The following is a 26955-nucleotide window of genomic DNA, read 5'->3' as shown; positions in this document are numbered from 1 at the left end:
AAGGTTGATCGTCCAAAGTAAATAGCCAGCTCCAACGAGGGTCGGACTGCCACAAGGCCTGCACCAAAGGACAAAAGAAAATAGAATGTGAGCCATCTTCAATCCGCTCCTTGCAATTATCACAGAGAGCATCTTGGGCAATCTTCCTACGAAACAGATTAGCTTTTGTTGGGAGAGCTTCCCTACACGCACGCCAGACAAAGTTTTTCACTTTGTTTGGAACTTCAAGGTCCCAAATCTTTTTCCAAAGCAAGGGGTCATCAGCTGAAGCTTGGGTTATTGAATTGCCATCATACAAGAATCGGTAACCCGACTTCACAGTGTATTGGCCATTTGGGGTGAAAGGCCAAATGAGCTTATCCCTTTGCCTAAAGGAAGGCAGAGGGATACTCTTGATGACTGCCGCTTCAGCTGGTTCGAATACGTGATCAATTACATTGGTGCGCCAGCTATTTGAAGCCTCATTAATTAGTGCTGCCACTGAAGAATTTATCTGCCCCTGTATCTGAGGAGAAGAGACCTTGGCAAGGCCCTTCAAGGGAAGCCAATTATCTTTCCAGATTCGAATTTGCTGCCCATTGCCCACCCTCCAAAGTGCTCCTTTTTGGATTACATCGCGGCCCTTTAGAATACTCCTCCAAGCGTATGAGGCTGAAACAGAATCCTTGGCATCAAGAATGGTGCCAAAGGGGAAGAACCGGGCCTTAAACACCCTAAAGAAGAGGGAGTTATCGTCGTGAAGAAGTCTCCAAGCAAGTTTGGCAAGCATGGCCTCGTTAAACAGAGTGAGGTCCTTAAACCCCATTCCCCTATCATTTTTGCGACGACAAAGGTCATCCCATCTAACCCAATGGATTTTCCGCCTCTCTCCTCTTTGACCCCACCAAAACTTTCTAACCATTATCTCAATCTCATGGCACAAAGTGGAGGGGAGTTTGAAGCAACTCATCATGTACGTGGGGATAGCTTGAATTACAGATTTGATTAGAACTTCTCGACCCGCTTGTGACAAAAGCTTGCCTTCCCAACCTTGCATTCTCTTCCAGACCCTTTGTTTAATTTTGCCAAAGCTCGCTTTTTTATTTCTGCCCACCAATGCTGGTAGACCCAAATAATCTTCATATTGTTTCAACTCTGACACCCCAAGTTCCTCCATAATCTGAGCCTGATGGTCAAGGGTTGTGGACTTACTAAAAAAGATGGTCGTCTTCTCTCTATTCAATTTTTCCCCGAAACCTTCTCATATGCAGCAAGTATACCCATAATTTTTCGACATTCCTGGATGGTAGCCCTACAGAATAGGAGGCTATCGTCGGCGAAAAATAAATGAGTCAGCTTTGGGCCATTGCGGCAAATAGAGACACCTTTGATATCCCCATTGCAAGCCGCCTTTTGGATCATCCTGTGAAGACCATCGGAACACATCAAGAATAGGTAAGGAGAAAGAGGGTCGCCTTGGCGAATACCTCTACTCGGCTTAATGTTACCCATGGGTTCACCGTTAATCAATATGGAGTATGTCACCGTAGTGATACATTCCATAACAAGAGCCACCCATCGCTCATCAAAGCCCATAAGCAACATAACATTTTTCAGGAAAGACCAATCCACCCTATCGTAGGCTTTGCTCATATCTAATTTGAGGGCCATAAAACCCGAACTCCCTGAATTATGGTTTTTCATGTAATGAAGAGTCTCGTAGGCCACTAGGATATTGTCCGTGATCAAACGACCTTTAATGAAAGCACTCTGATGCTCAGAAATGATTTGAGGAAGCACTCTTTTCAATCTATTTGCTAAGACTTTGGAGAATATTTTGTAAAGCACATTGCATAGGCTAATGGGTCTGAATTCGGAAACCTGCTCAGGATTTTTTGTTTTTGGAATCAATGTAATAAATGTATGATTTAAAGGATTAGGCAGAGAACCAGAATTCAAAAAATGAAGAACAGTTTGGGTAACATCACCTTTAACCAGATGCCAGAAGTTCTGATAAAACAGGGGGGGGCATTCCATCGGGTCCTGGAGCTTTGAGGGGGGCCATCTGATTCAGAGCTGCTTCAACCTCCCAAGCTTGGAATTCACCAACCAGAATCTCATTCATCTCACCAGTCACAACCTGCGGGATAGAGTCAAGTGCTTCTGAATTAACTTCAGGAGTTAAGGAAGTGAATAAATCTTTATAGTATTCCACAAACGTATCCGCAATCTACTCCTGACCAGTGCACCACTCATTAGCTTGGTTTCGGATGTTTTTTATACAATTTCTTCGCTTTCTCATTGTGGCACGGCTGTGGAAGAAACGGGTGTTTCGATCACCCTCTTTGATGTAAGTGAACCTAGACCTCTGTCTCCACATCCTTTCTTCTTTCCCCATTAGAGAATTAATTTCCTTCTTTAAGAGCACAACCCGAAAAGAGAGCCCAGTCCTCACGGCTTGTTGCTCTGCCCAGTTTAGTTCTTTTCTTTTTTTAACCAGCTCCCTCCGGATGTTACCAAACTTGTTACGGCTCCAGAGAGTCAGCTCTTTCCCACATCTCTCTATTTTCCTGATCACCTTCGAATTCACAGGCCCCTCAAAACTGGCTTGCCACACTCCTTCAACTGTTTCGCCACAACCTTTATCCGCCAACCACATATCTTCGAACCTGAAGACCTTCTTTTTTAACTGAAAGTCCAGGAATGAAGGGTCAATCCACAAAAATTTATGGTCCGATGTTGAACTGTCCACATGGTGGACACGAGAGCCAGGAAATCTAATAAACCAATCGTGTGAAGCCACTGCCCTGTCCAGCCTTTCCCATATTGACGCTCCACTCCTATAATGTTTGCTCCATGTGAAAGGTGAACCTATATACCCCAAATCCATTAGCCCACATTCGTTTAAAGCCTCCCTGAAATTCTGCATTTGCGAGAAAGGCCTCAATCTACCACCCATTTTTTCCGACTGTTTAGTTATCTCATTGAAATCGCTGACACAAAGCCACGGCATAGAACTCTGTCTGTGAAGGTTCTTGAGAAGATCCCAGGACTCATGACGCATGTGTGTCTCTGGTTCACCGTAGAACCCAGTGAAACGCCAGGCAGCCCCAGAGTTCTTATTGATTGTAACATCAATGTGGTTCACCGAGGACGTAACAACCTCGACCTCAATATCAGATTTCCACAGCAATGCTAATCCGCCGCCTCTGTTCACCCTTCCCACCGTGAACACTTTATCAAACCGTATCCTATCCTTGACATATTCAAGCCTTACCTCGTCTGCCAGTGTTTCGGCTAAGAACACGACATTGGGAGCTTTCGCCTGCACCACTTCCACAAGCTCCTGAACTGCCAGTTGGTTCCCAAGCCCCCTGCAGTTCCACATTATGCAACTCATTGCACCTGGCGAGGCTGGGAGCCAGCCTTCGCCATTACAAAATGGTTTTCTTTTTCCGAATGAGAAACCAGAATTTTTTTGCTTGGTAACTCATTAAGATCAGAATCCATGTCCGTGGGACGTTTAGAACCAGCAAGACCAACACAGATGGAGGGTGTGCTCGTCTCCATGCGAGGAATGCGTTTCCATCTCGCCTGCACCGTGCCATTTTTGCTCTCAGAGACCAGAACTAAATTAGAGGAGTCGTGGGGAACTTGAATGTTGGTGTCTAAGACTTGTAGAGGGGTTGGGCTTTCTTTTTTTAAACTCAGGAGGCTTTTTTCCTCATTGCTAGACTTGGGCTTTGCAGCCCTTGTTGGCCTGCCCACATCTTTTTTCGGTGGGCTTATATTCTCCATCAGCCCATCTAGCCTCTCCGTGTAGCTCTTAGGGGAAAGGCCCAAGTCTTGGCCCACAGGCGTTTGGCCCGTCACATTTCCATCAAGGCTTTTTGTTGGCGCCAACACACACACGTGATCATCCTCTAAATCCTGAACATGAGCTGTCTCCCATTGCATTTCAACTAAAGGTGTAGCTTGGCCTGTAGTCTGCACTTTTTCCTGACAGCCCAAAGAAGTTTCTGACCTCCCAAGCTTTCCTTCCCACTCTTTGAGATTGCCTTTCTCACTCAAATCTACTGACAGAGGGGTATGGGTACCTGAACCTTCTCCATCACTTCTCGGATTGCTATCTTTCATCGAGTTGCTAACTTTCAGAGCTGTCTTCTCAGTCCCGTGATTTCCGCCACTCACTGAATCCTTCCTCGGTTCCTGTGTCACAACCGGACTTCTCACTGCCCTGCCTTCCATTTTACCGGAGCTGCTACCTTCTTCAGTTCTCACCCCCGGTTTAAAAGTCTCATAACCACTTCGTCGTATCGGGTAGCCCCTTAACCAGGACCCGTACTGGAGGATGTTCGCCTCTGCTTCTTTTGTAGCGTCGAGTTCCTCACTGCAATCTTTCAGGGCATGATCAAGAAGGCCGCATCTATAGCAGAAATTTGGGAGCCTTTCAAATTTGAAGCTCACCCACCTGCTCTCGCCTCCCTCAATGGTTATCCTCTTGCCTCTCATCAAACGTTTGGTCGTATCAATACGCACCCAAACTCGAAGACACTTGCCCCATTGCACACCGGATTCTGGAACATCAACATCCATCACCGTCCCTAAGCTTGAGCCTATAGCCCATCCGGTTTCCTTTGTCCTGCATTTCAAAGGGAGGTTGTAGATCTGTATCCAGAAGGGAGCCCATTTGATGTCAATCTCCTTTGGGGTAAGTTCACCTTCAAAGTCTTGAATAAGAATTAACTGTTTTTCATAATTCCAAGGACACATATCGATCACTCTCTTTTTGTCTTTCCCGTCCCCAAATTCCACCAAAAAGAGTTCTTCATCGATCTCAGAAATCTGGACCCCTTTGTTCGGCTTCGACAACATACGTAAGTTTTTTCTCAAAGCATCTAAGTTTATACATCTTTGGGTCAGAATCTTCATCAAAACACAACATTTTCCTACTTCTTTCGCTGCTCTTGTACTACTTCTGTCTAATGCTATTCCTACATCTTCTTCTTCTGTAAAAGTAAGTTTTTTCCATAGCTCTTCTAGTTCCTCCGCCATCGACACCACTTCCGTTGGAGGTCAACCCAGCAGCGGACGAGGTGAAAGAGGGGAACGAACCACGACCTCACTCCGGGAGCCACCACACTTCTTGCAAGCAAAGCTGCAAGACTGAAACTGCTCTACGTGCCTAAGCCCGAGAGCCCCTAAATACTCTATGCTTGAGTGTGCAATGATTCTGCTTCTTTAAAACAATTCTATATCATATATATACAAACAATTCTATCATATTTTTGGACCTTTAATCATTCCAAACCAAGTACAATAGTAGGAAATCTTCAAAAAGTATGATACAAGCACCGAGGTAATCATAGATATTGAGGGTAAGTCAATGTAATTTCATGTTAGCTTATCTATACATACCTACTCTTTAACCAAATCTTAGGGGAAATTATAGTACGATTTACATACATTGACCTACATGTACAATTTTGCTTTATTAACCAAATAATAGGCTGAGATCACTATATTGTAAAGGATCCACCTATTAATCCATCCACATAGATGACATTATGATAACAACAAAAGCAACAAAGCCTTATTCCTGGTATTTTTAGTAAGCTAGATGTGAGATTAAATTTGAATTACATCTTAAGATTACATGCAGTTAGCATTGCAATTTAACATAGGATCCCTTGTAAACGCCGGTGATACAAGAGTGTTAAGCTAATTCAATATTATGTGAAAATTTCTCTATGGCTAATGCAAGGTATCATAGGTGGAGTAATATGGTTTAAAAAGAAAGAATACTACAAGGTACAATTTCTATATATGAATAAATATATATTATGCAGGTGGTGCTTACATTTTTATGAGGAAATATTAAGACTATTACAGATTCTTGTGTACATGCATAAAGGTTATCATGGTTGGTGGTTAATTTTTTAATTAAAAGGTTGATGGATAGTAGATGACTTCCTAGTATTAATACACTATTGCCAACATGTGAATGGTAGGGTTGTTTGGTGATGATTAGTGTATATATCTTTCCTAAAGTCATCTATCCTTAAATTTTGCTCCAAACTTGATTGTACCCATTAATTACAACTTACATATTTTGAAAATTTAACTATTAGATTGCATGCTCTTTATGTTCTTAACATATATATCAAATTTCATGTCAACTAGATGTTAATTATTATTTAATCAATAAACTTATTTTTTATGCATAATTTTAGACTACAAAAACTTAAAATTTAAACATTTGATTGATGGTTTCTCAAAAAAAAAAAAAAAAAAAAAAACATTTGATTGATGATATAGTTACTAATCGTTAATCTTTTGGAAATTTTGCAAGAATGAAGGATAAAAAAAAGTAATCCAATAATGGATTTGTCAAAAATCACCTTCAATAAAAAGATACCAAGTGGAGTTGTAACCAACACTCTGTTTGTTTCAATGGAAAACCTTGTGTAAAAATAGTTTTCCGTATTTTCTAGTGTTTGGTAATATTAGAAAAAATACATTAAAAGAAAAATTATCTTTGGTCAATATAAAAAGTATGACTTATTTTTAGAGATTGTTTTCTATTAATTTTTTTTGAAAAACAACTCTCTCACAGTAAGCAAAATAAGGGAAGTTAGGAGATTGTTTTTCAACTCATTTAAGGTCACTACCAAATATAGGAAAGTGAGAGTGTTTTATAGAAAATACTTTATGAAAAATGACTTATTTTCTAGAAAACATTATTGTTAAAATAAATAGAGCGTTGGAAGATGACATTAGTCCTTGTTACCAATACAAAGATGATATTAGTTCATATTATGTGCAATATTGCACATACTCACTTAGCCCAACCAACTAAGTGAGTCATTTACATTACGCATACCAAGACACATGTTCTCTTCATATTGGTAGTTGAAGCTTTCTTAGGCTCCAAACATATTTTGAACCAAATCTTTTCCATATAAAAATATTTTTTAGAATCTTATTTTAATATGATGTATTGTTAAACAAAGTTTGGGATTTATGATGTATTATTAAGGCAAGGATGTAAGATAGATTAATTGAATTTTGGGATGTAAGATAGATTAATTTAATTAATTTTGCATATATGAAAATTATTCACGTCACTATTATTATTATTTCCACCCGTTATTCTTTTGCCAATATTTTCGTGTACAACTCAAGGCCTACCAAGTACCAACGCTACAGAAAGTTTCTCTGTCTCTCTGGAAGCCGAGTCTTCCCTTGGGCAGTAGAATTGTTTGTCCCTTCTTTCTGAAGGAGAGTTTGTCTCTGCTGCTCGAGGGTTCTAGGGTCTAAACTCTAACTTCTCTAACATTGTAGATTTGTTTTGTCCCTTCTTGTGAAGGTGTTGTTAGGTTGTGTGTGTTGGGAAATTCAGTTAAACTCTATGGAAGGACTAGCACAGTCATGGAAGCGCCTCTCTCTGTCAATAAGAGAAGGGCCAGAATGCTGCATCACGGCTTACCACACAGAGTCGTCCACCGGGCCGGAGAAAGAAGTAGACGGTGAACCAAACAGTCAAGGAGTTTTTCCACAATCAAGGTGTAACGCAAGTTGTGGCCCAGGATTCTATGCAGCAAGAAAAAAGTCTGATAACAATGGCTTTACCCTCCCTGACAGCGATATCTCAGGCCATCCCATGGTGACTGTTGGACTTACAGATGTTGAAGGTGAACGTAACGGTTGCACTGAAGAAGTTAATGCTAAGACAGCCACTCACAGGTCTGATTGTAACGCCCGGTCAGGTATTAACATCCATAACTTAGGTCCTGACTTCACGCATGGAAGTAATAGTGGGCTCAATATGGAAGTTAATGCCGTGGTTAATAAGGGGAGTAATAACGTGTCCAACTTGGGAAGTAATTCAATGAGTAACGGTTGGAGTGATATGAATCTCACTAATCATGGTAGCCTGGAATTTTCGCTGCCATTATCTCCTACAATTAATGGGATGTTAAGCTGTCCTAAGGGCATTGATACAGAGTTAAATGCGGGGAATGATGACAGCTCACCAATTATTGCTTCTATTAACTCTAATTCCCAGCAATCCCAACGGCAAGTGTTTAATATGGTCAATATTCCAGGCAAGGAAAAAAGCGCAACAACAACAATGAAGGGTAATGAACTAGATCAATCCAATCAACCTCCACACCGTGCCATTTGGAAACCTCCTCCATGGCCGATCTTGAAGGTGAACTCTGATGATGCGATTTTCCGGGAACAAAATTCTGCGGATATTGTTTTGGATATGGGAGGTGGATTAGTGTTGTTTTGGAGATCGACTATTGATGTAATTGTGGAGGGTTCAGGCACAAATTATATTGATACAATGTTTCAAGAAGAAGATAGGGCAGGGATTGGAGTGATCATCCGAGAATGCCAAGGAAAAGGCTTGGCACACATGGTCGGAATCATCCCTCTCCCCCTAACTGTCATAGAGATTGAAACTTTGGCTATATCGAAGGTTTTACAGTTTGATGCTGATCTGAGTTTGGAAGATGTCACCTCAAAGGGAGTTTCAGAGATTGCAATGAACGCTTTGAACGCAGATTTGCAATCTTGGGAATCCTTTGGTTTACTTAGTCATGATGTTAAATGTTTTGCAAGTTTATTTCATTGTATTAGGTTTTCACATGTTCGTAGAGAAGGATTGTTGTATTCTCACATTAAGAGAAATGACAATGGGGTTGCTCATAGTCTGGCTAAAAATGCATTATGCATACCAGATTTTCAAGTATGGATGGAAGATATCCCATCTCATATTGGTTCGATTTTACAATTGGATGTAGTTGAATTTTATTAATAAAATCCATCAATTTCTTTCTCAAAAAAAAAAAAAAAAAAAAAAAAGTACCAACGCTACACGCTACCTTCCATTCGTTTTGATTCTCAGCTACTGCACTCTACTCATTTGTCCTTCTTCGTATCATATCTGGATATTGTAATACTGGGTCCTCTGAGTTTTCTTTGGTTTGTTTAATTTGATCAAGAGAATTAGCCAAATTTTAAAAGGATATGGTTTAAGATGCATGGGGTCATAATGGGTTTGCAAAAATTTGAACAAGACTGATGGGTATCATCTAGTAGCGTTTGTGATTTTGTTATGTTCAATTTTCAACATTTTTTAGTTGGGTTTTAGCATTTTTTTTTCTATTATAACTTATTAGAAGCTCTTCTTCTTCTTCTTCTTCTTCTTCCTGGCGTTGTTTTAACACGCACTCGTTGATAATTATTACTTTTTGAACTTGTTATTCAGCCTTGTAGTTTTGATTTGTTGAGCATATTATTGAAATTCATTTTTGTTTCAAGTGACACTTTGTTACCTGGTTTCTTGTATTTAAAAAATGTAGAGTATGTCTCACTGATAAATTCAATTGTGATTTCAAGAATCTTCCACCTGCAATGCATTTCATTTTTTGTTTCAAATGGGTGGAAATAGGTGCAAAAAATCGTTTTTAATTTTTTCTTAAATTACTACTAATTAATTTATGTCCCATTTAGCTTTTAGTTTACCAACCACAAACAAAGAAAATAATATATGCGTTTTTTTGTTTTATTTTCCTTTATAATGAAAAAACTACTCTTTAATGAGATAATGTGTTCTACAATCTACTGGCAGAGAGCTCTGTGAACTTGAGTTCTATTTTAGAATTTTTGTAATTGAATTCAAGCAGTTTGTTTATTCTATTTTGGATCTATAATTGTCACTGATGAATATTTTGCAGGTCAAACCTTAATTTCTTATATGGGTTGTGGTTTGTGAACTTAATTGTTAATGGTGTTTTATAATGTGATACACTATGCTACTACTATGAATGTAAAATGTTGTGCTAATTCCAAAATTTGGCTTAACTAGGGTGTTAAATTCAGTTTTCAAAGTTTGGTAATTTGAAAATTAGTTGTGGTCAAGTTAGAATAATAGGCCCAATTTTGTAAATTACAATAATTTATTGAATAATGAACTTAACTAATTAAATGAAAAGTCCAAAAAGGTTTAATGTTTGTGGTAGTGTGATTATTTGCTCCACAAACTTAGTATGTTTTTAGGGCTTATATGTATCTTTGTGATTGTTTGTGCTAGATTTTGTTTGAGATATTAGCACCTAAAAAGACTTCTGACCAAAAAAAAATCATAGTTACAGAGCAAGACTTCAGCACCAAACTTGCACACATACAGGTATAGGTATGAATATGGTACAACGGTAATTTTTGAAAAATAAGATATGGGTACGGTAGAGATACATATATTAACTAATTAATGATATATCTATCTATACTATTAATAATAGGATTCACTGTTTAGGTTTTAACATTTTGCGTACTAAAATACCCTCACACAAATTCTTAAACTTTCTAAAATTCCCCTATCTTTTAGTTAAATAATTCTAAATAAAAAAATACAAACGGATTAAAAGAGTAATTTATTGTTTCTAAGTTTTAGGTTTTTTCTTTTATCTTCTCCATTCAGCCTAAAACACAAGACACTATCTCTATCTCATTTTTAAATATTATTCCATGTTATCTTACCTCTTTCTTAAAAAAAAAATAAAAAATACACACGGTTGTTTATATATCACTTTTAAACATTATAACACTAAACAAAATAATAATAATAATAATAAATATTATTGCACGTGAAAACACAAATTCTTAAACTCTTTAAAATACCTCTATCTTTTAGTTAAATAATTTTAAAGTTAAAATCAAAAAACTAATTAAAAGAGTAGTTTACTATTTTTAAAAGTACTTTAGTTTTAGATTTTTTCCTTTCTCTTCTCTAATTTGAATTACCACCTTTTGTTTTAAAAATTCAAAATTTCAAACTTTTATAAACTCTCACGTAGAGAAAGAGAAAAAATGTTGGACACCAACTCTATCTCAGTTTTAAACACTATTCAAGAGTTTCAGTTTCAAATAATTTATTCCATTCATATCAGCCACTAATTCATGTACAAATAACTAATAAAAAAAATAAAAATAAAAACTCACGTAAAGAAAAATCTTAAGAATTAGGACATCATCTTTATCTCACTTTTAAACATTATGACACTAAACCCAAAATAAAAAATAAAAAATATAAAGGAGCCTCAAAGCGCATGAGATAAGACTAGTGTGTATGTATGTATATATATATATATATATATATATATATTAGAGCTTATAAAATTTGTTTTGTAATTTTAAATAATAATAATTTTTTTTTTTCAGAAAGAAATTAAAGTTTAGCCACTAATAATATATACATGTGTCTATTCTATTGTAGGGAACGGGGAAAGGGAATGGGAAAGGGATCTTAAGAATGTTGATGGCCATTTTGGAAGCCCAAGTAGAAGAAAGAAGCCCAGCAACATGGATAGAAAGGAGTTGGCAAACAAATGGAAAACTCATTAAGCCCAAGCGCCAGGAATAATGGATCATAGACCCATGAGACAAACAAATGGGTCTTGAAGAGGTAAATGGGCTTAAAGGAGCTCGGAAAGAGAAAAAAAAGCAAACCATGGGCAGTATATGATGTGGAAAAATGAGAATGGGCCACGACAGACCCAAAGTAATGAAAACAAAGAAAGTAAGGAGTTGATGGTAAGCCCATGAATCCCAAGGATGAGGAATAACGTAATTGGGCCAGGGAAGCCCAAAGAATTCAATAAAAGCCCATGGTGATGCAAAGTTAGGAAAATGGCCGAGGAAGCCCAAGGAAAGCAAACGGGCCCGGAATGCCCAAAGGAAAACAAATGGGACACGGGAGCTCACTAGTAATGTAACACAAGAACCAATGGTCTTGCTGGGCCATTAGGGAAAGAATAAACGACAGGCCCAAAGGGGTCCAGCCAGATTGAAACAAAACAAACTCCGCAGCAGGAATGATAGAGTGATATGATAGGAGATAGTAGCAGGAAGAAGGGTGGGCTGAGGAAAAAAGCAAAGCCCATCATCAAGTAAGGCCCAGCCCCAAATAGGGCAAGCCATAAAGGAAAGGGAAACCAGAAAATAGTCAAGAACAAACAGACCAACTACGACAGACGCATGAGTAACAGACAAATTTTGGACATACATGGAAGAGAGACACGCACAAGGCCCAAACTCCACCAACTTGTACCCAGCTAATACAGGATACGGTGGGGTCATGGGTCAGAGGTAAGGGGGTATGGTTTGGTGGTGGGGAGAGGGGAAAACCTATTTTGGGATTCCTGTTAGGGCTCTTTTGGAGGAAGTGTTCTGCTGGGATGACACACCACCCAAATGGGCAAAGCTGAGCTAGAACCACTAGGTGCATGCCATGAGGGATAGGGAGAGAGAAGGTACCCACACCGTAGCAGGAAAGGGTGACACGGCAAACAAACAAACAAAATAACCTTCTTTTGTCTAGCGATGGGGAGTGGCTTACAGTCGGATCAGTGGTGGTTGGCAGATACATCCAGACCAGACAAAGGTGGTTAAGGGCTAAAATAGTAAAATCCGGTCACGACAAGCACTATAAAGGGGCCTTTGCCGTGTACAGGATGAGGGATGCAACAACACAACAACAACAGTAAGCACTACGGTATTTAAAAGCTTGAAAACCAGGAAATAGAGAAGGGGGATTAAGAAAAAAGGGAATATTATAAAGGAAGGAAAGAAAAAGATAGAGAGTGAGAATGGCAGGTATGCATCAATAGGTTCATTCCCTCTCTCCCTCTCAAAATCCTACCCTCTGCTGGAAACGGAAGGTGTTCATAGGTGCCAACCACTCAGGTCCACTTCTCTCAAAGTGATTAATTTCTACGGCAAGATCTCCCTGAGATTATTCACTTTGAGAAGAGGTGTTCTTCCTTTCTGGTTTCGGTCCTACGGATCAGACTCAATCTAATTTATTTACTCTCTCAGCAAGTTCACATACCATCCACTTGTTCCCTTTCACTTTTCTTATAAAACGATTGTTGTTAAGACCGTGGTTTTCTTTTTTTTCTTTTTTTCTTAAATGAGGTTTATCTGTTCACCTTAATAAAGATCTCAAAGTATTTGATTTTATTATTATTATCATATCTGCTTGCTGTAACTCACTTGAAACAGTTTTGTCCGCCGTAAGCGTGTTCCTGGCAGATGAGGTATAGTTTGCGCACAAGCCGGACCAAGTTGAGTTCCAATTGGACCGGTCTCAACTCTCATACCTAAAACACTCGGGCCCCATACCGCAAGAGGCAGCCCAACCCACTTTAATCAAAAAGGCCCACTACAAAGAATATAAAAAAGAACTTTAAAGCGCGTGATATGAGGTTAGTGTGTGTATGTATATATATTATAACTTTTAAAATTTGTTTTATAATTTTAAATAATAATTGAATTTTTTTTAGAAAGATATTAAGGTTTAGCCACTAATAATATATACATGTGTCTATTCTATTGTAGGGAATGAGAAAGGGGAATGGGGAAGTAGGGAGTGAGAAGGCAAGACTTACAATACTAGCATTTATAAAATGACCTAACCTCGTTGTGGTCTTTAGACCACTTTTTTTTTTTTTTTTTTTTTTAAGAAATCTCTCTAAATATAGACAGAAAACATGGAGAATGATGAATGAGGGAGGTGGAAAAGAATTGTTTTTTTTTTTTTTTTTTTTTTTTTGGGGGGGGTGGGGGGGGTGGGGGGAGAAAAGAATTGTAAAAGATAAAAGTAAATTTTGAAAAGATGTATTTATTTACACATGAAAAGGCACGGACAAACAAGGGCAAAGGGGGAAAACCATAAAAAATGTGAGGGTAGAGTCGGAAGAAGAAGAAGGAAGAAAATCGGCTCTCACACGGAAGAAAAAGAAGAAGATCGGCGTCGACGGCGTAAGACTAAGAGAAGGAGAGGAGATCGGCGTTTCAGGTTAGAATTTTTACCCTTTTTTTTATTCCCTCTCCTCGCCGTGTCCGACTTAATTCAACTTATGATAATTGATTGACAGGTTCAATGTCTGAATGTTAACTTGTGAATTTTCAGATGTTCATATTCAGATTAGTAGATTTTATTGACTTGTGATATTCGATTGACACGGACTCTTAACTTATAAAATGTTTTGATTTTCAGTTTCAATTGTTTTGGTTGAAACCCAACTCTGCCACAATTAATAGGAATGGAATACATGTTTAGCTATGTAAGTTTAATATGGGTTCGAATAAATAGGCGTGGATTTTAATCTGATAAGCCTCTTAGACCAAATGAGAATGAAAAAAAATATATGTAAAAACAAACTCTCAAACTCCTATTTGTTTGGTAGTTCTTAGCAACAGCAACTGCAAAGTTTAAAATTTGAAATGTTTTCTTATGCAATGATAATTGTTTGAATTCATTTGGAATATATGTGCTTCTGCTCAAGGACACAATAATGTCTGTGTCATAACTTCCTTTTTTACATGTTTTTTGTTACTGTTTAGGATATGGAGGTGAATTTGGTACAACGCGATCATCAAGATGAGGAGGAATTTGTATTGCTTGATCTTAGCAGTGTTTCTGGGGAACTTGACATCCCGGCAAATGCACCGTATGTTCTATCTGTATGTTCCAAACCTGCAATACACATTTCTTTGGGACTTATCAAATTAAGTTAAAAAAAAAAAAAAAAAAAAAAAAATTAACACACAGTCACATACACCTAGGAAGCACGGTCACTTCATTTAGGGTGTCGTACCTGTGTCATACTAGCCGTTCTGGTACTGGCCGTTTTATGTTATAATTTAACACATGCACATATAGTGTGTGTCCATGCTCCCTAGACACACACACACACTATATGTGCGTGTGTTAAATTATCTCTCTCTCTCTCTCTCTCTCTAACCAAAGTTTTTATTACCAATAGCTTGAAAGAAACTTCAACCTTCTGCAGAATTTTTTAGTCTATTTACTTTTTGATGGTTTGAATTTTTTTTCCTTTAAAGTTTTTAATGCAATATTATTAATTGATGGCTAGAATATCTTGCATGGGTGCCATTATTTCTTTCTACCCACTTCCCTGCAAATCTGCAGTGTTTTTCAGATGTAGATGATGATAGCTTCTTCTTCTTCTTTCTCTAAGTTATCTAACTTGTCAATTCTTTAGGATTAATCTTCTTTCAGTTCTTTGTTTTCATTAGTGAGTTCTACACAATGATTTTTTTTTTTTTTTTTTTTTTTTTTAATTCCCTTCAAATTTCATTAAAATTCGTTTTTTCTTATCTGTAGGGTCTGGACACATTGAATCCAGTATTAATTATAGATGGCAAATTGAAACTGGTGAGTTAATTGCCTGTAATAATCCTGTATTTGATTTGAGTGTGACAAATCATTTTCTAAGCAGTTTTCATTCTTTTTCCAATCAGATTGTGAGTATATGCACATAAAAGTGTCTCATTTTCTTTGTTTCTTGTTTGAGATGTGTTCTCCTCTCCATTAAATTAAAGTTGTTTTGTGCTTTCTCCAAAGTACTTATTATTTTTGATAAGTAACGAAAATTTTATTAAAAAACGAAAAACAGCCAACCCGAGTACATTGGGAATGTACTATGGGGGCATAAATCAATAACCAAGATTACAACAATCAAGTAAAACAGGAAGGGAAGAACAAGAAAAATGACAAAAGACCACACTCAAGTCAAGGAGAGTGTGTAAAAAAAAAGACTTAATCTCTAACATAGAGTGTTCACATCCCTCAAAGCTTCTAGCATTTCTTTCGTGCCAAATACACCATAACAAGCAATGAGGCACAATTCTCCACAACTCTATATTTCTATGTCTTTCAAACCTACCCTGCCAAGACTCAAACAACTCAATGACCTTTTGAGACATAACCCAATGAATTCCAAACAAACAAAACACCAACGACCACAACTCACAAGCAATGGGGCAATGAAGAAGAAGATGATCCACTGACTCCACACAATTCTTACACATATAGCACCAATCAAGAACTAGCACACGTCATTTGCGAAGGTTATCTGTTGTTAAAATCTTACCTAAGGAATCTTACCAAAGTACTTATTATTATTTTCTGCCACTCAATCAGAGAGTAGTAGTGGTACTGTAATGGGAATATCTTAGATTGATAACTATTACAAATTTTCATTATTGTATAGCAGCATTTAAAATGAGTTCATATATCTCAAATTTTGTTGGTATTGTGTATCTGACACGTTGTTCATCTTGTTTTGTGTGGAATGAGTTTTTTTTTTTTTTTTTTTTTAACAATAGATGCATGTCAAGATTTCAAAAATGTTTTTCCTCCGTGTTTAAGTGTTTCTCTTGACCTTCCATGTACTAGTGTGTGCCCTTGAAATATATAGTTTGGGAACATGGAATGTCAACAAGGCAGCAGGCATTGGGGAAAATGGTAAATTTCAAGAGTTATTTCACTTTTTAGAATAACATCAACATGAAAAGGGAATATGTTTAGTCTATGAACAGTGTAGGCAAAGGCAAAAGGCTACCTCAAGAGTGAGGTGTTTTTTGCTGACAGTATGTAAAGTCTTAAGAAGCAGGTTTTAAGTTTTAAGGAAGATAATATCCATGTGAGATACTTTGGGGTGCCTTTTGTCACTGGTAAACTCTCTTGGGAGTGATTTTAAGCCCCTCATTAAAAAGATTATTAACAAATTAATTCTTGTAGTACAGAAATCTATTATTTGTTGGGAAACGTCAGCTCATTAAGGTCGTGGTGTTTAGGATGCAAGTCTACTGGTCTAGCATTTTTGTTTTACTTTAAAAGGTCACTAAAATGGTGTAGAAATTGATGAGTTCTTACCTGTGTCATGGGTCCGAAGGGAAAGCTTTTGGTGCTAAAGTAGCATGGAAGCTTTGTCAGTCCCAAAATCTGACGGCAGCTTGGGTTTGAGATAGCTATGGCATTGGAGTAGGGCTGTTGTGATGGGTTTATTTGGGTTCCTTTTTTTCAGGGTGGTGTCTTGTGGGTAGCTTGGGTGCATTCTTATTAAAAGGAAGGAGTTTATGGCAGTTCAAACTTTTAATGGTGGTTCATGGTGTTGGCATAAGATTTTACAACTGAGATCTTTGTGCAGGCCTTTTATGAAGCATATACTTGGTGGTGCAGGGAGATTAATTCATTCACAGCATTATAATTGGCATGTGGAGGGTCCTTCATATGTGAAGGTTGGCCATAGAATAGTATATGATTATGCTGTTCCTTTTTCTGCAAAGTTGTCTAGTGTTATTACAAAGAGTGATTCGTTTTGGCTTGCTGCCAGGTCTGATGAGCTGTTGGTGGTGAAGATAGTGCATGTGTGTATATACATATCTGTAGAATCTTCTTTGACAAGATTGGGGGTGGGAGAGAGAAGAAGTTGAGATGTTTGTTTTACCCGGGAATTTAATGATTGGGAGATGGATGAAGGGGTGAACTTTATCCGTATCTTGGGAATAAATATTCTTTCAATGGATGTTGGAGACCGGATGAGCTGGAAGTTGAAGCCTAATGGGGATTTGGACATCGGTTTGTTTTATAACAAGTTGCAAGGTAATCCTTCTATTGGCTTTCCTTGGAAAGGTATTAGGAGAGTTATGGCCCCTCAGCCTGTTTCCTTTTTCGTTTGGTCTGTAGCTTGGAATAAGATCCTCATAGGTGATAATTTGAGATTAAGGGGTTTTGATTTTGTGGATTGGTGTATTATGTGTCATCAGTGTGGGGAGACGGTGGATTATTTACTACTTCATTGTGAGATGGCTCATTAGTTGTGGAGTTTTGTTTTTATTTCTTTTGGAATTTCGTGGGTCATACCTAAAGCGATTCTAGGTTTACTTTTTGGCTAGTGGAATTGGTTGGGGAAGCATTCGTCTAATATCTAGAGTTTAGTCCCTTTGTGCTTACTTTGGTGTCTTTGGAAGTGTATCTTTGAGGATTTGGATAGTTTTGGAGATCAGATGCTTGCTTCTTTCAATGGAACATTTTTTGACTGGTCTCAGGCTTGGGGACTCACGTCTAGTGATTCTCCCTTCTTTTAATAGCTCTCTTCTCTTTTGTAATTAATTTGCTGTTTGGTTTTTTTCAGTTTCCTCTCTCTTTTCCTTCTTTTTGTTTGTTGGTGTGCTCTGTGCTTTTTATGCATACAATAGCCTTTTGGTATACATATCATTCCTACTTATAAAAAAAAAAATGTATATGTTTAGATATATTGTGGCTAATGAGGGTTTCCAAAGCTCTTCGAGCACGTAACTATTCCCCTGGGGCCTGGGGGGCATGCTTGGTCTCCCTCTGCTGATTATAATTTCAGCTGCTTTTTGGCTTGGCAGCAAATAAGTGAAAGAAAGCTTGAGGTAGGATGGAGAAACCTCATCTGGTTTTCAAAGCATGTACCAAATCATGCGTTTTACCTCTCAGAATAGACTCACTACCAGATATAGATTGGTCAAATGGAGTTACAAGGCGGATGTATTGTGCTCTTTCTGCATAGCGCAATGGAATCTAGCTACCTTGAATTAGCCACCCAAAGAACCCCTTTCCCCATATCAGGTTTTTAACAGAGGTCATGTTAGATGTTGTCCAACCAGGGTCAGTTCTGTGTACTAGTAAGCCATGAGAGGTCGCAGGTTTCTGAGAATCGAATCCAAAACTTTGAACTGATTCTCAAGGAAGGAAGTCAGACTTATGAACCTTCAGATTATTGAATGAGGAAAGAAAGCAACGTCTTTCCTTGATTTTCTTGATTCTTGTCCCCTTTCCCCATATCAGGTTTTTAACAGAGGTCATGTTAGATGTTGTCCAACCAGGGTCAGTTCTGTGTACTAGTAAGCCATGAGAGGTCGCAGGTTTCTGAGAATCGAATCCAAAACTTTGAACTGATTCTCAAGGAAGGAAGTCAGACTTATGAACATTCAGATTATTGAACGAGGAAAGAAAGTAACGTCTTTCCTTGATTTTCTTGATTCTTGTAATTTTTGTGCTTGATTGTTGACCCTGTACACTCCCTGTGTACGAGGGTGTCCCTTTTGATATCAATAAAACATATTACTCATCAAAAGATATTTTGAATTTAAATCTAATAATATTGAATTGGAATTTCATGTTATTACTTATAAAAAAAAAAAGACATGTCAGATTACACATGTAACACATCCTTTAACTGCTCAATTTCTTGGGAGATGTCTACATCTTTCATAAAACCATGGCAGACATTTATAATAGCCTTTCAGCTAAAATGAAATTATCTTTGTTAGAATTATGGTTAAATGATTAAATTCACTTTCTCCTAACAGCTTAAGTTTTTGGGACAATCTGTAATTTAATATGGTTTCAAAGCAAGAGATCTTAAGTTCAATCTTTGTCTCCATCCTACCTCCCATTTAAAATGTTAACAATCCCACGTGTTAGGCTTCACTTGTTATAGGGACTTTGGGCCCACACGTGAGGGAGAGTGGTAGACTTATGGTTTAATGATTAAATTCACCATTTCCTAATTGCTTAAGTTTTTGGGACAATTGGTAAGTTAACAACTTTCATCTACCATTCTCTTCACTTCCTCCTTGATTCTCAATGGGAATTTTAGCTTTGATCCATTCATTTTATTGTTAATTAGCATGTTACATGGAATAAAGATTGGGAAAGCTTGATGTATTGCTTGAATGACCTGAGTAGAGATTAGCGCTTTGATTTCATTAAATGATGTTGATTTTTCTTTTGTTTTTCTCATTGGTCTCATGTTAAGTTGTGAGGCTGGCCTCATTGTTCCCTTTATGGATATTGGTCTTTGTACAGATTGGGGAATATGAAGAAACAATTGGCACATGCTTGGTCTTCACAGAAGAAGGTGAGTGTTCTGGGACCCTTGTAACGTAACAAGCTCTAAGTTTCTTTGCCAAGAAGGTGAGGGACCAAAGCTTTTACCCCTTCATAAATGAGAAACCAATAGAGGAGTAGATTCTGTTACATAGGAATGATCAGATGCATCAATGTGAGGAACATTCAGTCGGTGACATGGTTTCTCTATGCATGTTGAGTGTTTATGTGGTATAAACTGTCACAGACTGTGGTCTCAATGCTACAAGTCAAATGACTTATGGCTTGTAACTACTTCCATTGACATCAGAAATTTTAAGTCACAGTTCAACTCAGATAAGAAGCTTGATTTTCTTAACTGAGGTCTGAGGAAGTAACGTCCAGCTCTTCAACAATTTTCTCAGTTTCCCTTTAGCGAGCATCATTTTACCTGAAAGCAATAATTTTCAAGTCATTCATATAGTAGTCTTTTATTGTTGCTACCTCCGATGCATGCTGTAATTGGGAACTCAGGCTCTACAGCTGACAAAGACCTTTTTGGATAGAGTTATTGGGAAAGGCCTCAATGAATTGCCTGTTTGACAGTGTTGTACAGGGCAAGCTACTAGTTGTGTTGCTAGAATCTTGGTAGGGTCAATACCACTTGAATGATTATTAAAGCTGCCTTTCCTTCCACAGTTGAGCCAGTTATATTGTAGAAACCATTAATGAGAGATGTAGTCTTTAAATTAATTAGTTGTGTATGTTTCACATCTGCTGAATGGAGTTATGTTGTACAAAAATAGTCTTATATTTCCCTTATAATGAAGATTTATACTAAAGTCAGGTTCTCTTTGCAGATGGTAATCCAGTGGTTCATGAAGAGGTAGGACCATCTGAGGCAAACCTTTTCTCAGGAAAATGTATAATAGATCCTAATCAAACTCCAAGCAAACAAGTGAAACCGGTAACTCAGCTTCAGAAAATTCTAAAGTTTAGATTGGCCACAGATGCTGACATTCAATGTTCGACAGCTGAGCAGACTAAATGAGTAAGTTTGAAACAAATTTTCCTTGGTGATTCCGTACAGAATCTTATGCTGGGATTTGGATCCATTCAACAGTCAAGGAATGTCAGTTAGGGAATTCCATACTTAAGGATGGTTTATAGAAACCTACAGAAATGCAAATTCAAAGCAGTAACAATGCCTAGGTATTTGTTATTAGTGATTCTCTGGATGGAATCAATGGTTTTACAGGGAACCTTGTCCCCCTAAGTCCCAAGCCCTCCAAAATCTACAAGTCATGGATAGAATTCTGTGCTAGTGTGATTTTGATTCTTCCAATTTTGCGATGAGGCATCCCAATCGTTTAAGAATTATCATGTATCCTTTGTAAGCAGGCAGGAATTCAGATGAAACATGAACAAATTGATCAGTACATTTTTAATATTTTTGTAAGCAAACCAAAAAATTCAGTAAATGTTCATAACCCATCCAACGGTAAGTGTTAGTAGTCACAAACATGTGAAAATCTTTCAAACAAAATATTGTTTTAATAACTTTCAGTAACTATACTCAAATATAAAATATAAAATAATAATTAATTTAGGAATAATATAATTAGTGCAGCATTTCCTTGCATGTTAAGCAAAAATTGAATTCAACTGCCAGCCTTGTTGCTTGAGCTGAGTGAAGTTTAGCTTTGCTGTACTTTGTCAACAAAATGATAATAAATACAAAATGAAAAGACAAAGGCTTAGTCGCAAAGGCAGGATCTGGCTAGCACTTTAGTATCTAACTTTTAAAGTTATTTTCGTATGAACAACCTACGCGTTTGCTTGACTGGAGGGGGGGATGATTGCAATTTGCAAATCGAATATTTTTTCCAAATAACATTAAATATCAAAAAATTTAGTTAATTATCATGTTTCAAAATAATACTGGAAACTAGCATCTTGAGTATCTAAAACTCGAGTTCTAAAATAAAACTTGAGTTTTTAAAGATCGATTTGTAAGCGGCTAGGTCTGATGTGGAAAAAAGTCCACCTGGAATCCTATGTGGAACTCGAGTTTTAAAGACTCGAGTTCCATATACAGCACCAAAACAGAAACATGAAGAACACCATAACAGATTCAGCAAAAAAGAAAAAAAAAGAAGAACACCAGAACAGAGACACAGAAACATGAAGAACACTAGAACAGAAATACGAAGGAATAACCAACAAATCAGAAGAAACACGAAGGAACAACAAATCTGAACAACAAATCAGAAATCCCAAATCAGAAACACCTACACGAACCTAGATCTCCCTAACCCAGGAGTGACGGAGGCCGTGGCGGTGAAACTCTGTCGTGTTCTTTATCGTGTTCTACTGTGGGTTCCCTGGGCATCGTGTTCTTCCGTGGATTCTTGTTCTTCCTCCGTTCTTCATCGCCAGATCGTTGGTTCTTCTTCAGGTTGTCGTTCCTTTCTTCGTCGTTAGATTGTTGGTTTTTCTTTAGGTCTGTTCTTCTTTAGGTCGTCGTTCCTCTCTTCGTTGTCAGATCGTTGTTCTTCTTTAGGTGTGTTCTTAGATCGTTGGTTCTTCTTCTTCATCGTTCCTCTCAGTTTTGATTATTAGAACTCGAGTCTTTTAGACTCGAGATCTACGTGGCATTTTTGTTCAACTCATCCAACCAAACACTCGCAAAGCGAGTCTATGGGAGTCGAGTTTTAGAAACTCAAGATGCTAGTTTTAGTCCTCAAAAAATTATAGACACATCAAGTTAGTCCTTTTTTAGTATGACAAGTGTTGCTGTTATATTTCTTACATAGATGTCAAAATTTGACATAATTACATGCTTTTGGGAGTTGAAAACTTTAAAATGGACTCAAGAAGGTGGCAAAGGGTTTGTAGAATTGTGTATTTTGTTGGGTGAGTTGGTTTGCAATTCTATTGCTCACTTCACTTGTTAGGAAAATGGGCTCATCATGTAAATGGTTCTGGGTGTACATCGCCCTTTTGCTTCTTAATGAATTACCTTCCCCCCCCCCCCCCCCCGGCCCCAAAAAAAAACCATGTGGTACTCTGTTATAAACTTATGGACACGGATACTGCAAACAAGGACAACTGTCAGATAAATAAAAAGACATCTAAGCAATCACTTAAAGCAAGGGTCATGTGCAACAATGCTGTTAACCCTAACGTTAACAGCGTTAGGCAGAGTCTTCTCCTCAAACATGCCCCTGCTTCCTCTTAGTCTCTCACCCATAGCAACAGCCTCACCCACAGCTTCTCTCTCATCCTCCTCCTCTATAGCGTGGTGGCTCCACCTTTGTTTTTCTCAGGAACCCTAGTTTGGCCAGAGAATCACGGCCACATGCAAAGGCCGCCGTCGATTCCGCCTGTTCACCCCCTTCCCTCTTCGCCGATTCTGTCTCATTCCCTTTCCCACTCAACCGTTGCCGCCCCTAACAACCTTCTCTCTCTTTGCCATTCCCATCCTACACCCATATATTTGCCACCAAGGACCACCACTCCTATAACTTCAACGTTTCTCAGTTGTTCTCTAATCTTTAGATTTTATTGATGTTTTGGGTATTCATACCTAAATTTTGTTGCTAATTACTTGATAGGACATATTGATCATTTTGCTAGAGTGATGCGTGTGATTACATGGAATTAGTCATTTAGAGGGTTACCTAATGTTGATGAGTGAGAAACTGAATGGGGCGGAATCAGCGAAGGGGGAAGCGGGTGAAAAGGAGGAATGGAGATATGGTCCGGTGAGATCGGCAGCTGTTGCATGCGGCTGCCGTCGATTCTGCCTCACAAGCTCTTGCTAGTTTGAGTTTGCTGAGAAAACAGAGGTGGAGGAGATGAGAGAGAGGCATGAGGCTGTTTTGTTGCTGTGGGTGAGAGGTGTGATTGTTTGGCTAACGCTGTTAACGTTAGGTTAATAGCTCTTCACTTAAAATGGGTCATGCGCATTGCACATGCCTCCAAGCTTAGGTGTCTTATTATTTATCTGACAATTGTCCCTGTTCGCAGCATTTCCTCCAAACATGCTCTTCACTTAAAATGGGTCATGTGCATTGCACATGCCTCCAAGCTTAGGTGTTTTATTATTTATCTGACAACTGTCCCTGTTTGCAACATGTTTGGAGGAAATCCGTGTCCTAAACGGATAATGGCAATGTTACGGAAGGATTGACTTAGTACGTTTATAATTTTTTTTAGAGGATGAAAAATAAATACTTTTCAAATTTTAGGGATTAAATTAAAGCCTTATTCAAAATTTTAGGGGACTAAACATATATTTTTATCTCATAGTTTTCTCTATTTTTTTTACTCGGTAAGATTTATGAAAGCGTAAGAGGATTAGGTAGCTAAGGGTTATGATGGTATTTTGTGCAATTGGTATATGTAACTCTCAATCTCATGGTGTGTATGTCTCAAAGTAACGTAGAGTGCACATGCAATATAATTATATACTATTATATATAATTATTAGCATAGGCTAAGTGAGTGTGGGTCTACTTATGATGCCACGTTGTTAAGGGTTTTCATCTCCCAAAATTTTGAACTCCCAAATCACTTGACTCTTAACTTAGGTTTTATCTAATAAAATTGTTAATTTTAATCATAGAACTATTAAATTTGACTCCATTTAATTATAAAATGGGATAATTGGCGAGATCACGAATTCAAACTAGGGAGTCTATTTTTTTTTTTTTTTTTTTAAATTTTTTTTTATGAGAGGACAGGTGTGTCTAAGTTTATTCCTTGGGTAAATGAACTTTTTTAATATAAGATTTGATTATTAAAACTTTATGTGATTATTTAAAAAAAAAAAAAAAAAAGGATTTTGACCCATTGTGATATTGGAATTGCGAGTTTTGATTCTTTTGAATAGGGAGCCTTACTGCATTACCATTAAATTTTGGATGTGTTTAATGATTGCAGACTTGTAGTCTAGCTTGTGATAAACCCAAAAATGGTTTCAAAATGCAATAACCAATGGTTTTTTTTTATAATTTGTGAATATGAAATTATATGGGGTTTCCAATTATTGTTTTTCCATTGCGATACCGTTTGGGTATGGACTTGATATGATCCATACATGTATATAAAATTGACCATGTGCCCTTAGGAAGAAAGTCAATACAATACCAGAACTGACCGTACTGGAAAAAATACGGTACCAACCATTAAATTGGTACCAGTTTTCCTCCAAAATGTATAAGAAAAAATACTGGGTTGTACCAGCTTGTATCAGCCTGTACCAGCCAGTATTGGCATTTTGGCCAGTACAATAAAAAAATAAAAATTTGAAAACAATTATTAAATTTTTTTATTTAATCTAATATATTGGTTATTGTTCTTAAGCTAATATGTAGGCTTATAAAATATGTGGATTTCAAATTTTATGTTGATAAACATAAAAATTAATAAATTCATATTTACATAAGTAATAGAAATATATAAATAGCAAAATTTCCGAAATGGTACATCGATATTAACTAGTACCGAAATATTTCATTCCTCTAGCCAAATTGAAATAACTTCCGATACGAAATTGACTCCCTTGGTCCATATTGTGTCCTGTCCAATACTCCCATGCATTGGACAAAAGATTCACTCTCCCATTATACCGTAACTCTTAATAGATAAATGATAAATTTCTGAAGTGTGAGTTTTATGAAAACAAATTTCATGTTAGTTTAACATGACCTTTTAATCAATAATAATATGATAAATGTTTTTTTTTTCTTTTATTTTAAAAGTAAAATTCATTAAATTTGATTGAAAATTTAATAATTATAATAAAAAATTATATAAATTTACCTTTAGGTGTCAACTACAGTTATATTAATCAAGGTTTTCAGACCCGGACCGTTCATTGAACCGTAAAAGGGAGAGGTTCAAGGTTTTTGAGGTCGAACCGAGGTCGAACTAGGGTCGAACCGTGATGACGTCATAATTAATTTAATAATTAATTAAAACCTAAATATAGATATTAAATTTATAAAACTAGCAAATTTGACAATATATCTATATATGTGAGGGAAATTTAATGATTTTCAAGCATATATTTAATAATTAAATAAGAAAGTTAATAAAATAAAATAATAACCATGAAAACATTAAAATTTATGATTAATTTTTGAAGTAAAGTTGAATATCTTTGAAGGATTTTAATTATAATTTTTTTTATTCCTTGTAAGAGATGGATAATTTAATTAAGTAGAATAAAATTATGTTAAGTTGTTTTTTTTTTTTTTTTTTTTTTAAATTGCTAAGGGGTTGGACCGTACGGTTCTCACCGGTTCGTACGGTCCAACTCCGGTTTTAGCGGTTCACGGAATTAATAAAAAATCCGGTTCTTTATGCTTAAAAAATCGGTTTTCATCCCGTTTCACGGTTTTCACGGTCCGACCTCCCTGTCCGGTCCGGTTCTGAAAACTATGATATTAATTTCTAACAACTTAGTTTACCCTCATATTATACTATTTCCCTTTTCTTAAAAGTAGTGTGTAATCTCGTGCATATGATGAGTACAATTAAATACAATCACAATTTCATGATTCAAATTATACATTTTTTTGAAAAGATGTTTAAATTATACATGGTATTAGCTTACACATTTTGTAATTTATACATTTCTAAAATATGTAATCATTTCTCATATTACACATACACACACATTTGATTTAAATTTTAATTAGATTTAGACTCTTCGCTTTTTACACCCAATAATTCTTTTGCCACAAATATTAAAAATTAGATGGACATGTGACGCAAAATTGGACATTTATTGATATCCAATTTAGAATCCAATTGGATTTGAACTCTTCGATTTTTACACTCAATAATTCACTTGGCATGAAAATTAGAAATTAGATGAAACATGTGGCGTAAAATTAAGAATCCAATTGAAATCTAATTGGATTTTCTCTTAGTTTTGACTTTTAATATATATATATATATATACACAATAGCTCAGAGGCTCTTCTAGTTCAAAATACTTCATTTTTTTTTCAATAATGGTAGATGTGTTCTTTTTTTTTTTTTTTGGTTAGTATGGCAGATGTGTTTTTACAAAGAAATGTGTTTTTGTTTTAATTTTATTTATTTATTTATTTTTTTATAAATGGATAAAGCAATTTGAAAACCATTAGGAGAGTGGTCCTGTTTTGTAGGCAATGTTTTAGTGGAAGTTAAAGATGTATCTATTTATAAAAAAAAAAAAAAAAAAGTGTATACATCTATTT

At 36.9% G+C, this 26955-nt stretch overlaps 2 protein-coding genes across 2 annotated transcripts; one reads left to right on the top strand and one right to left on the bottom strand.

Annotated features, from left to right (window-relative positions):
* Positions 1–1218: 1218 nt before the first annotated feature.
* Positions 1219–3367, bottom strand: LOC126696015 (uncharacterized). Its single transcript, XM_050392805.1, has 3 exons — positions 2263–3367; positions 2090–2151; positions 1219–1860 (listed from the first exon to the last, which is right to left on the bottom strand). Exons 1-3 carry the CDS (start codon positions 3365–3367, stop codon positions 1219–1221), a joined length of 1809 nt encoding a protein of 602 aa, XP_050248762.1.
* Positions 3368–13677: 10310 nt separating this feature from the next.
* LOC126694958 (uncharacterized) lies at positions 13678–21198 on the top strand. The gene is made up of 5 exons (XM_050391517.1): positions 13678–13849; positions 14398–14517; positions 15182–15232; positions 19700–19751; positions 20560–21198. Exons 2-5 carry the CDS (start codon positions 14401–14403, stop codon positions 20748–20750), a joined length of 411 nt encoding a protein of 136 aa, XP_050247474.1. The 5' UTR covers positions 13678–13849; positions 14398–14400; the 3' UTR covers positions 20751–21198.
* The last annotated feature ends 5757 nt before the right edge of the window (positions 21199–26955 follow it).

The sequence above is a fragment of the Quercus robur genome, chromosome 8 (assembly GCF_932294415.1).
Source record: "Quercus robur chromosome 8, dhQueRobu3.1, whole genome shotgun sequence".
In the NCBI taxonomy this organism is placed as follows: Eukaryota; Viridiplantae; Streptophyta; class Magnoliopsida; order Fagales; family Fagaceae; genus Quercus; species Quercus robur.
Note: the sequence above shows the minus strand (reverse complement) of the source record. Positions and strands in the feature narration are given on the sequence as shown.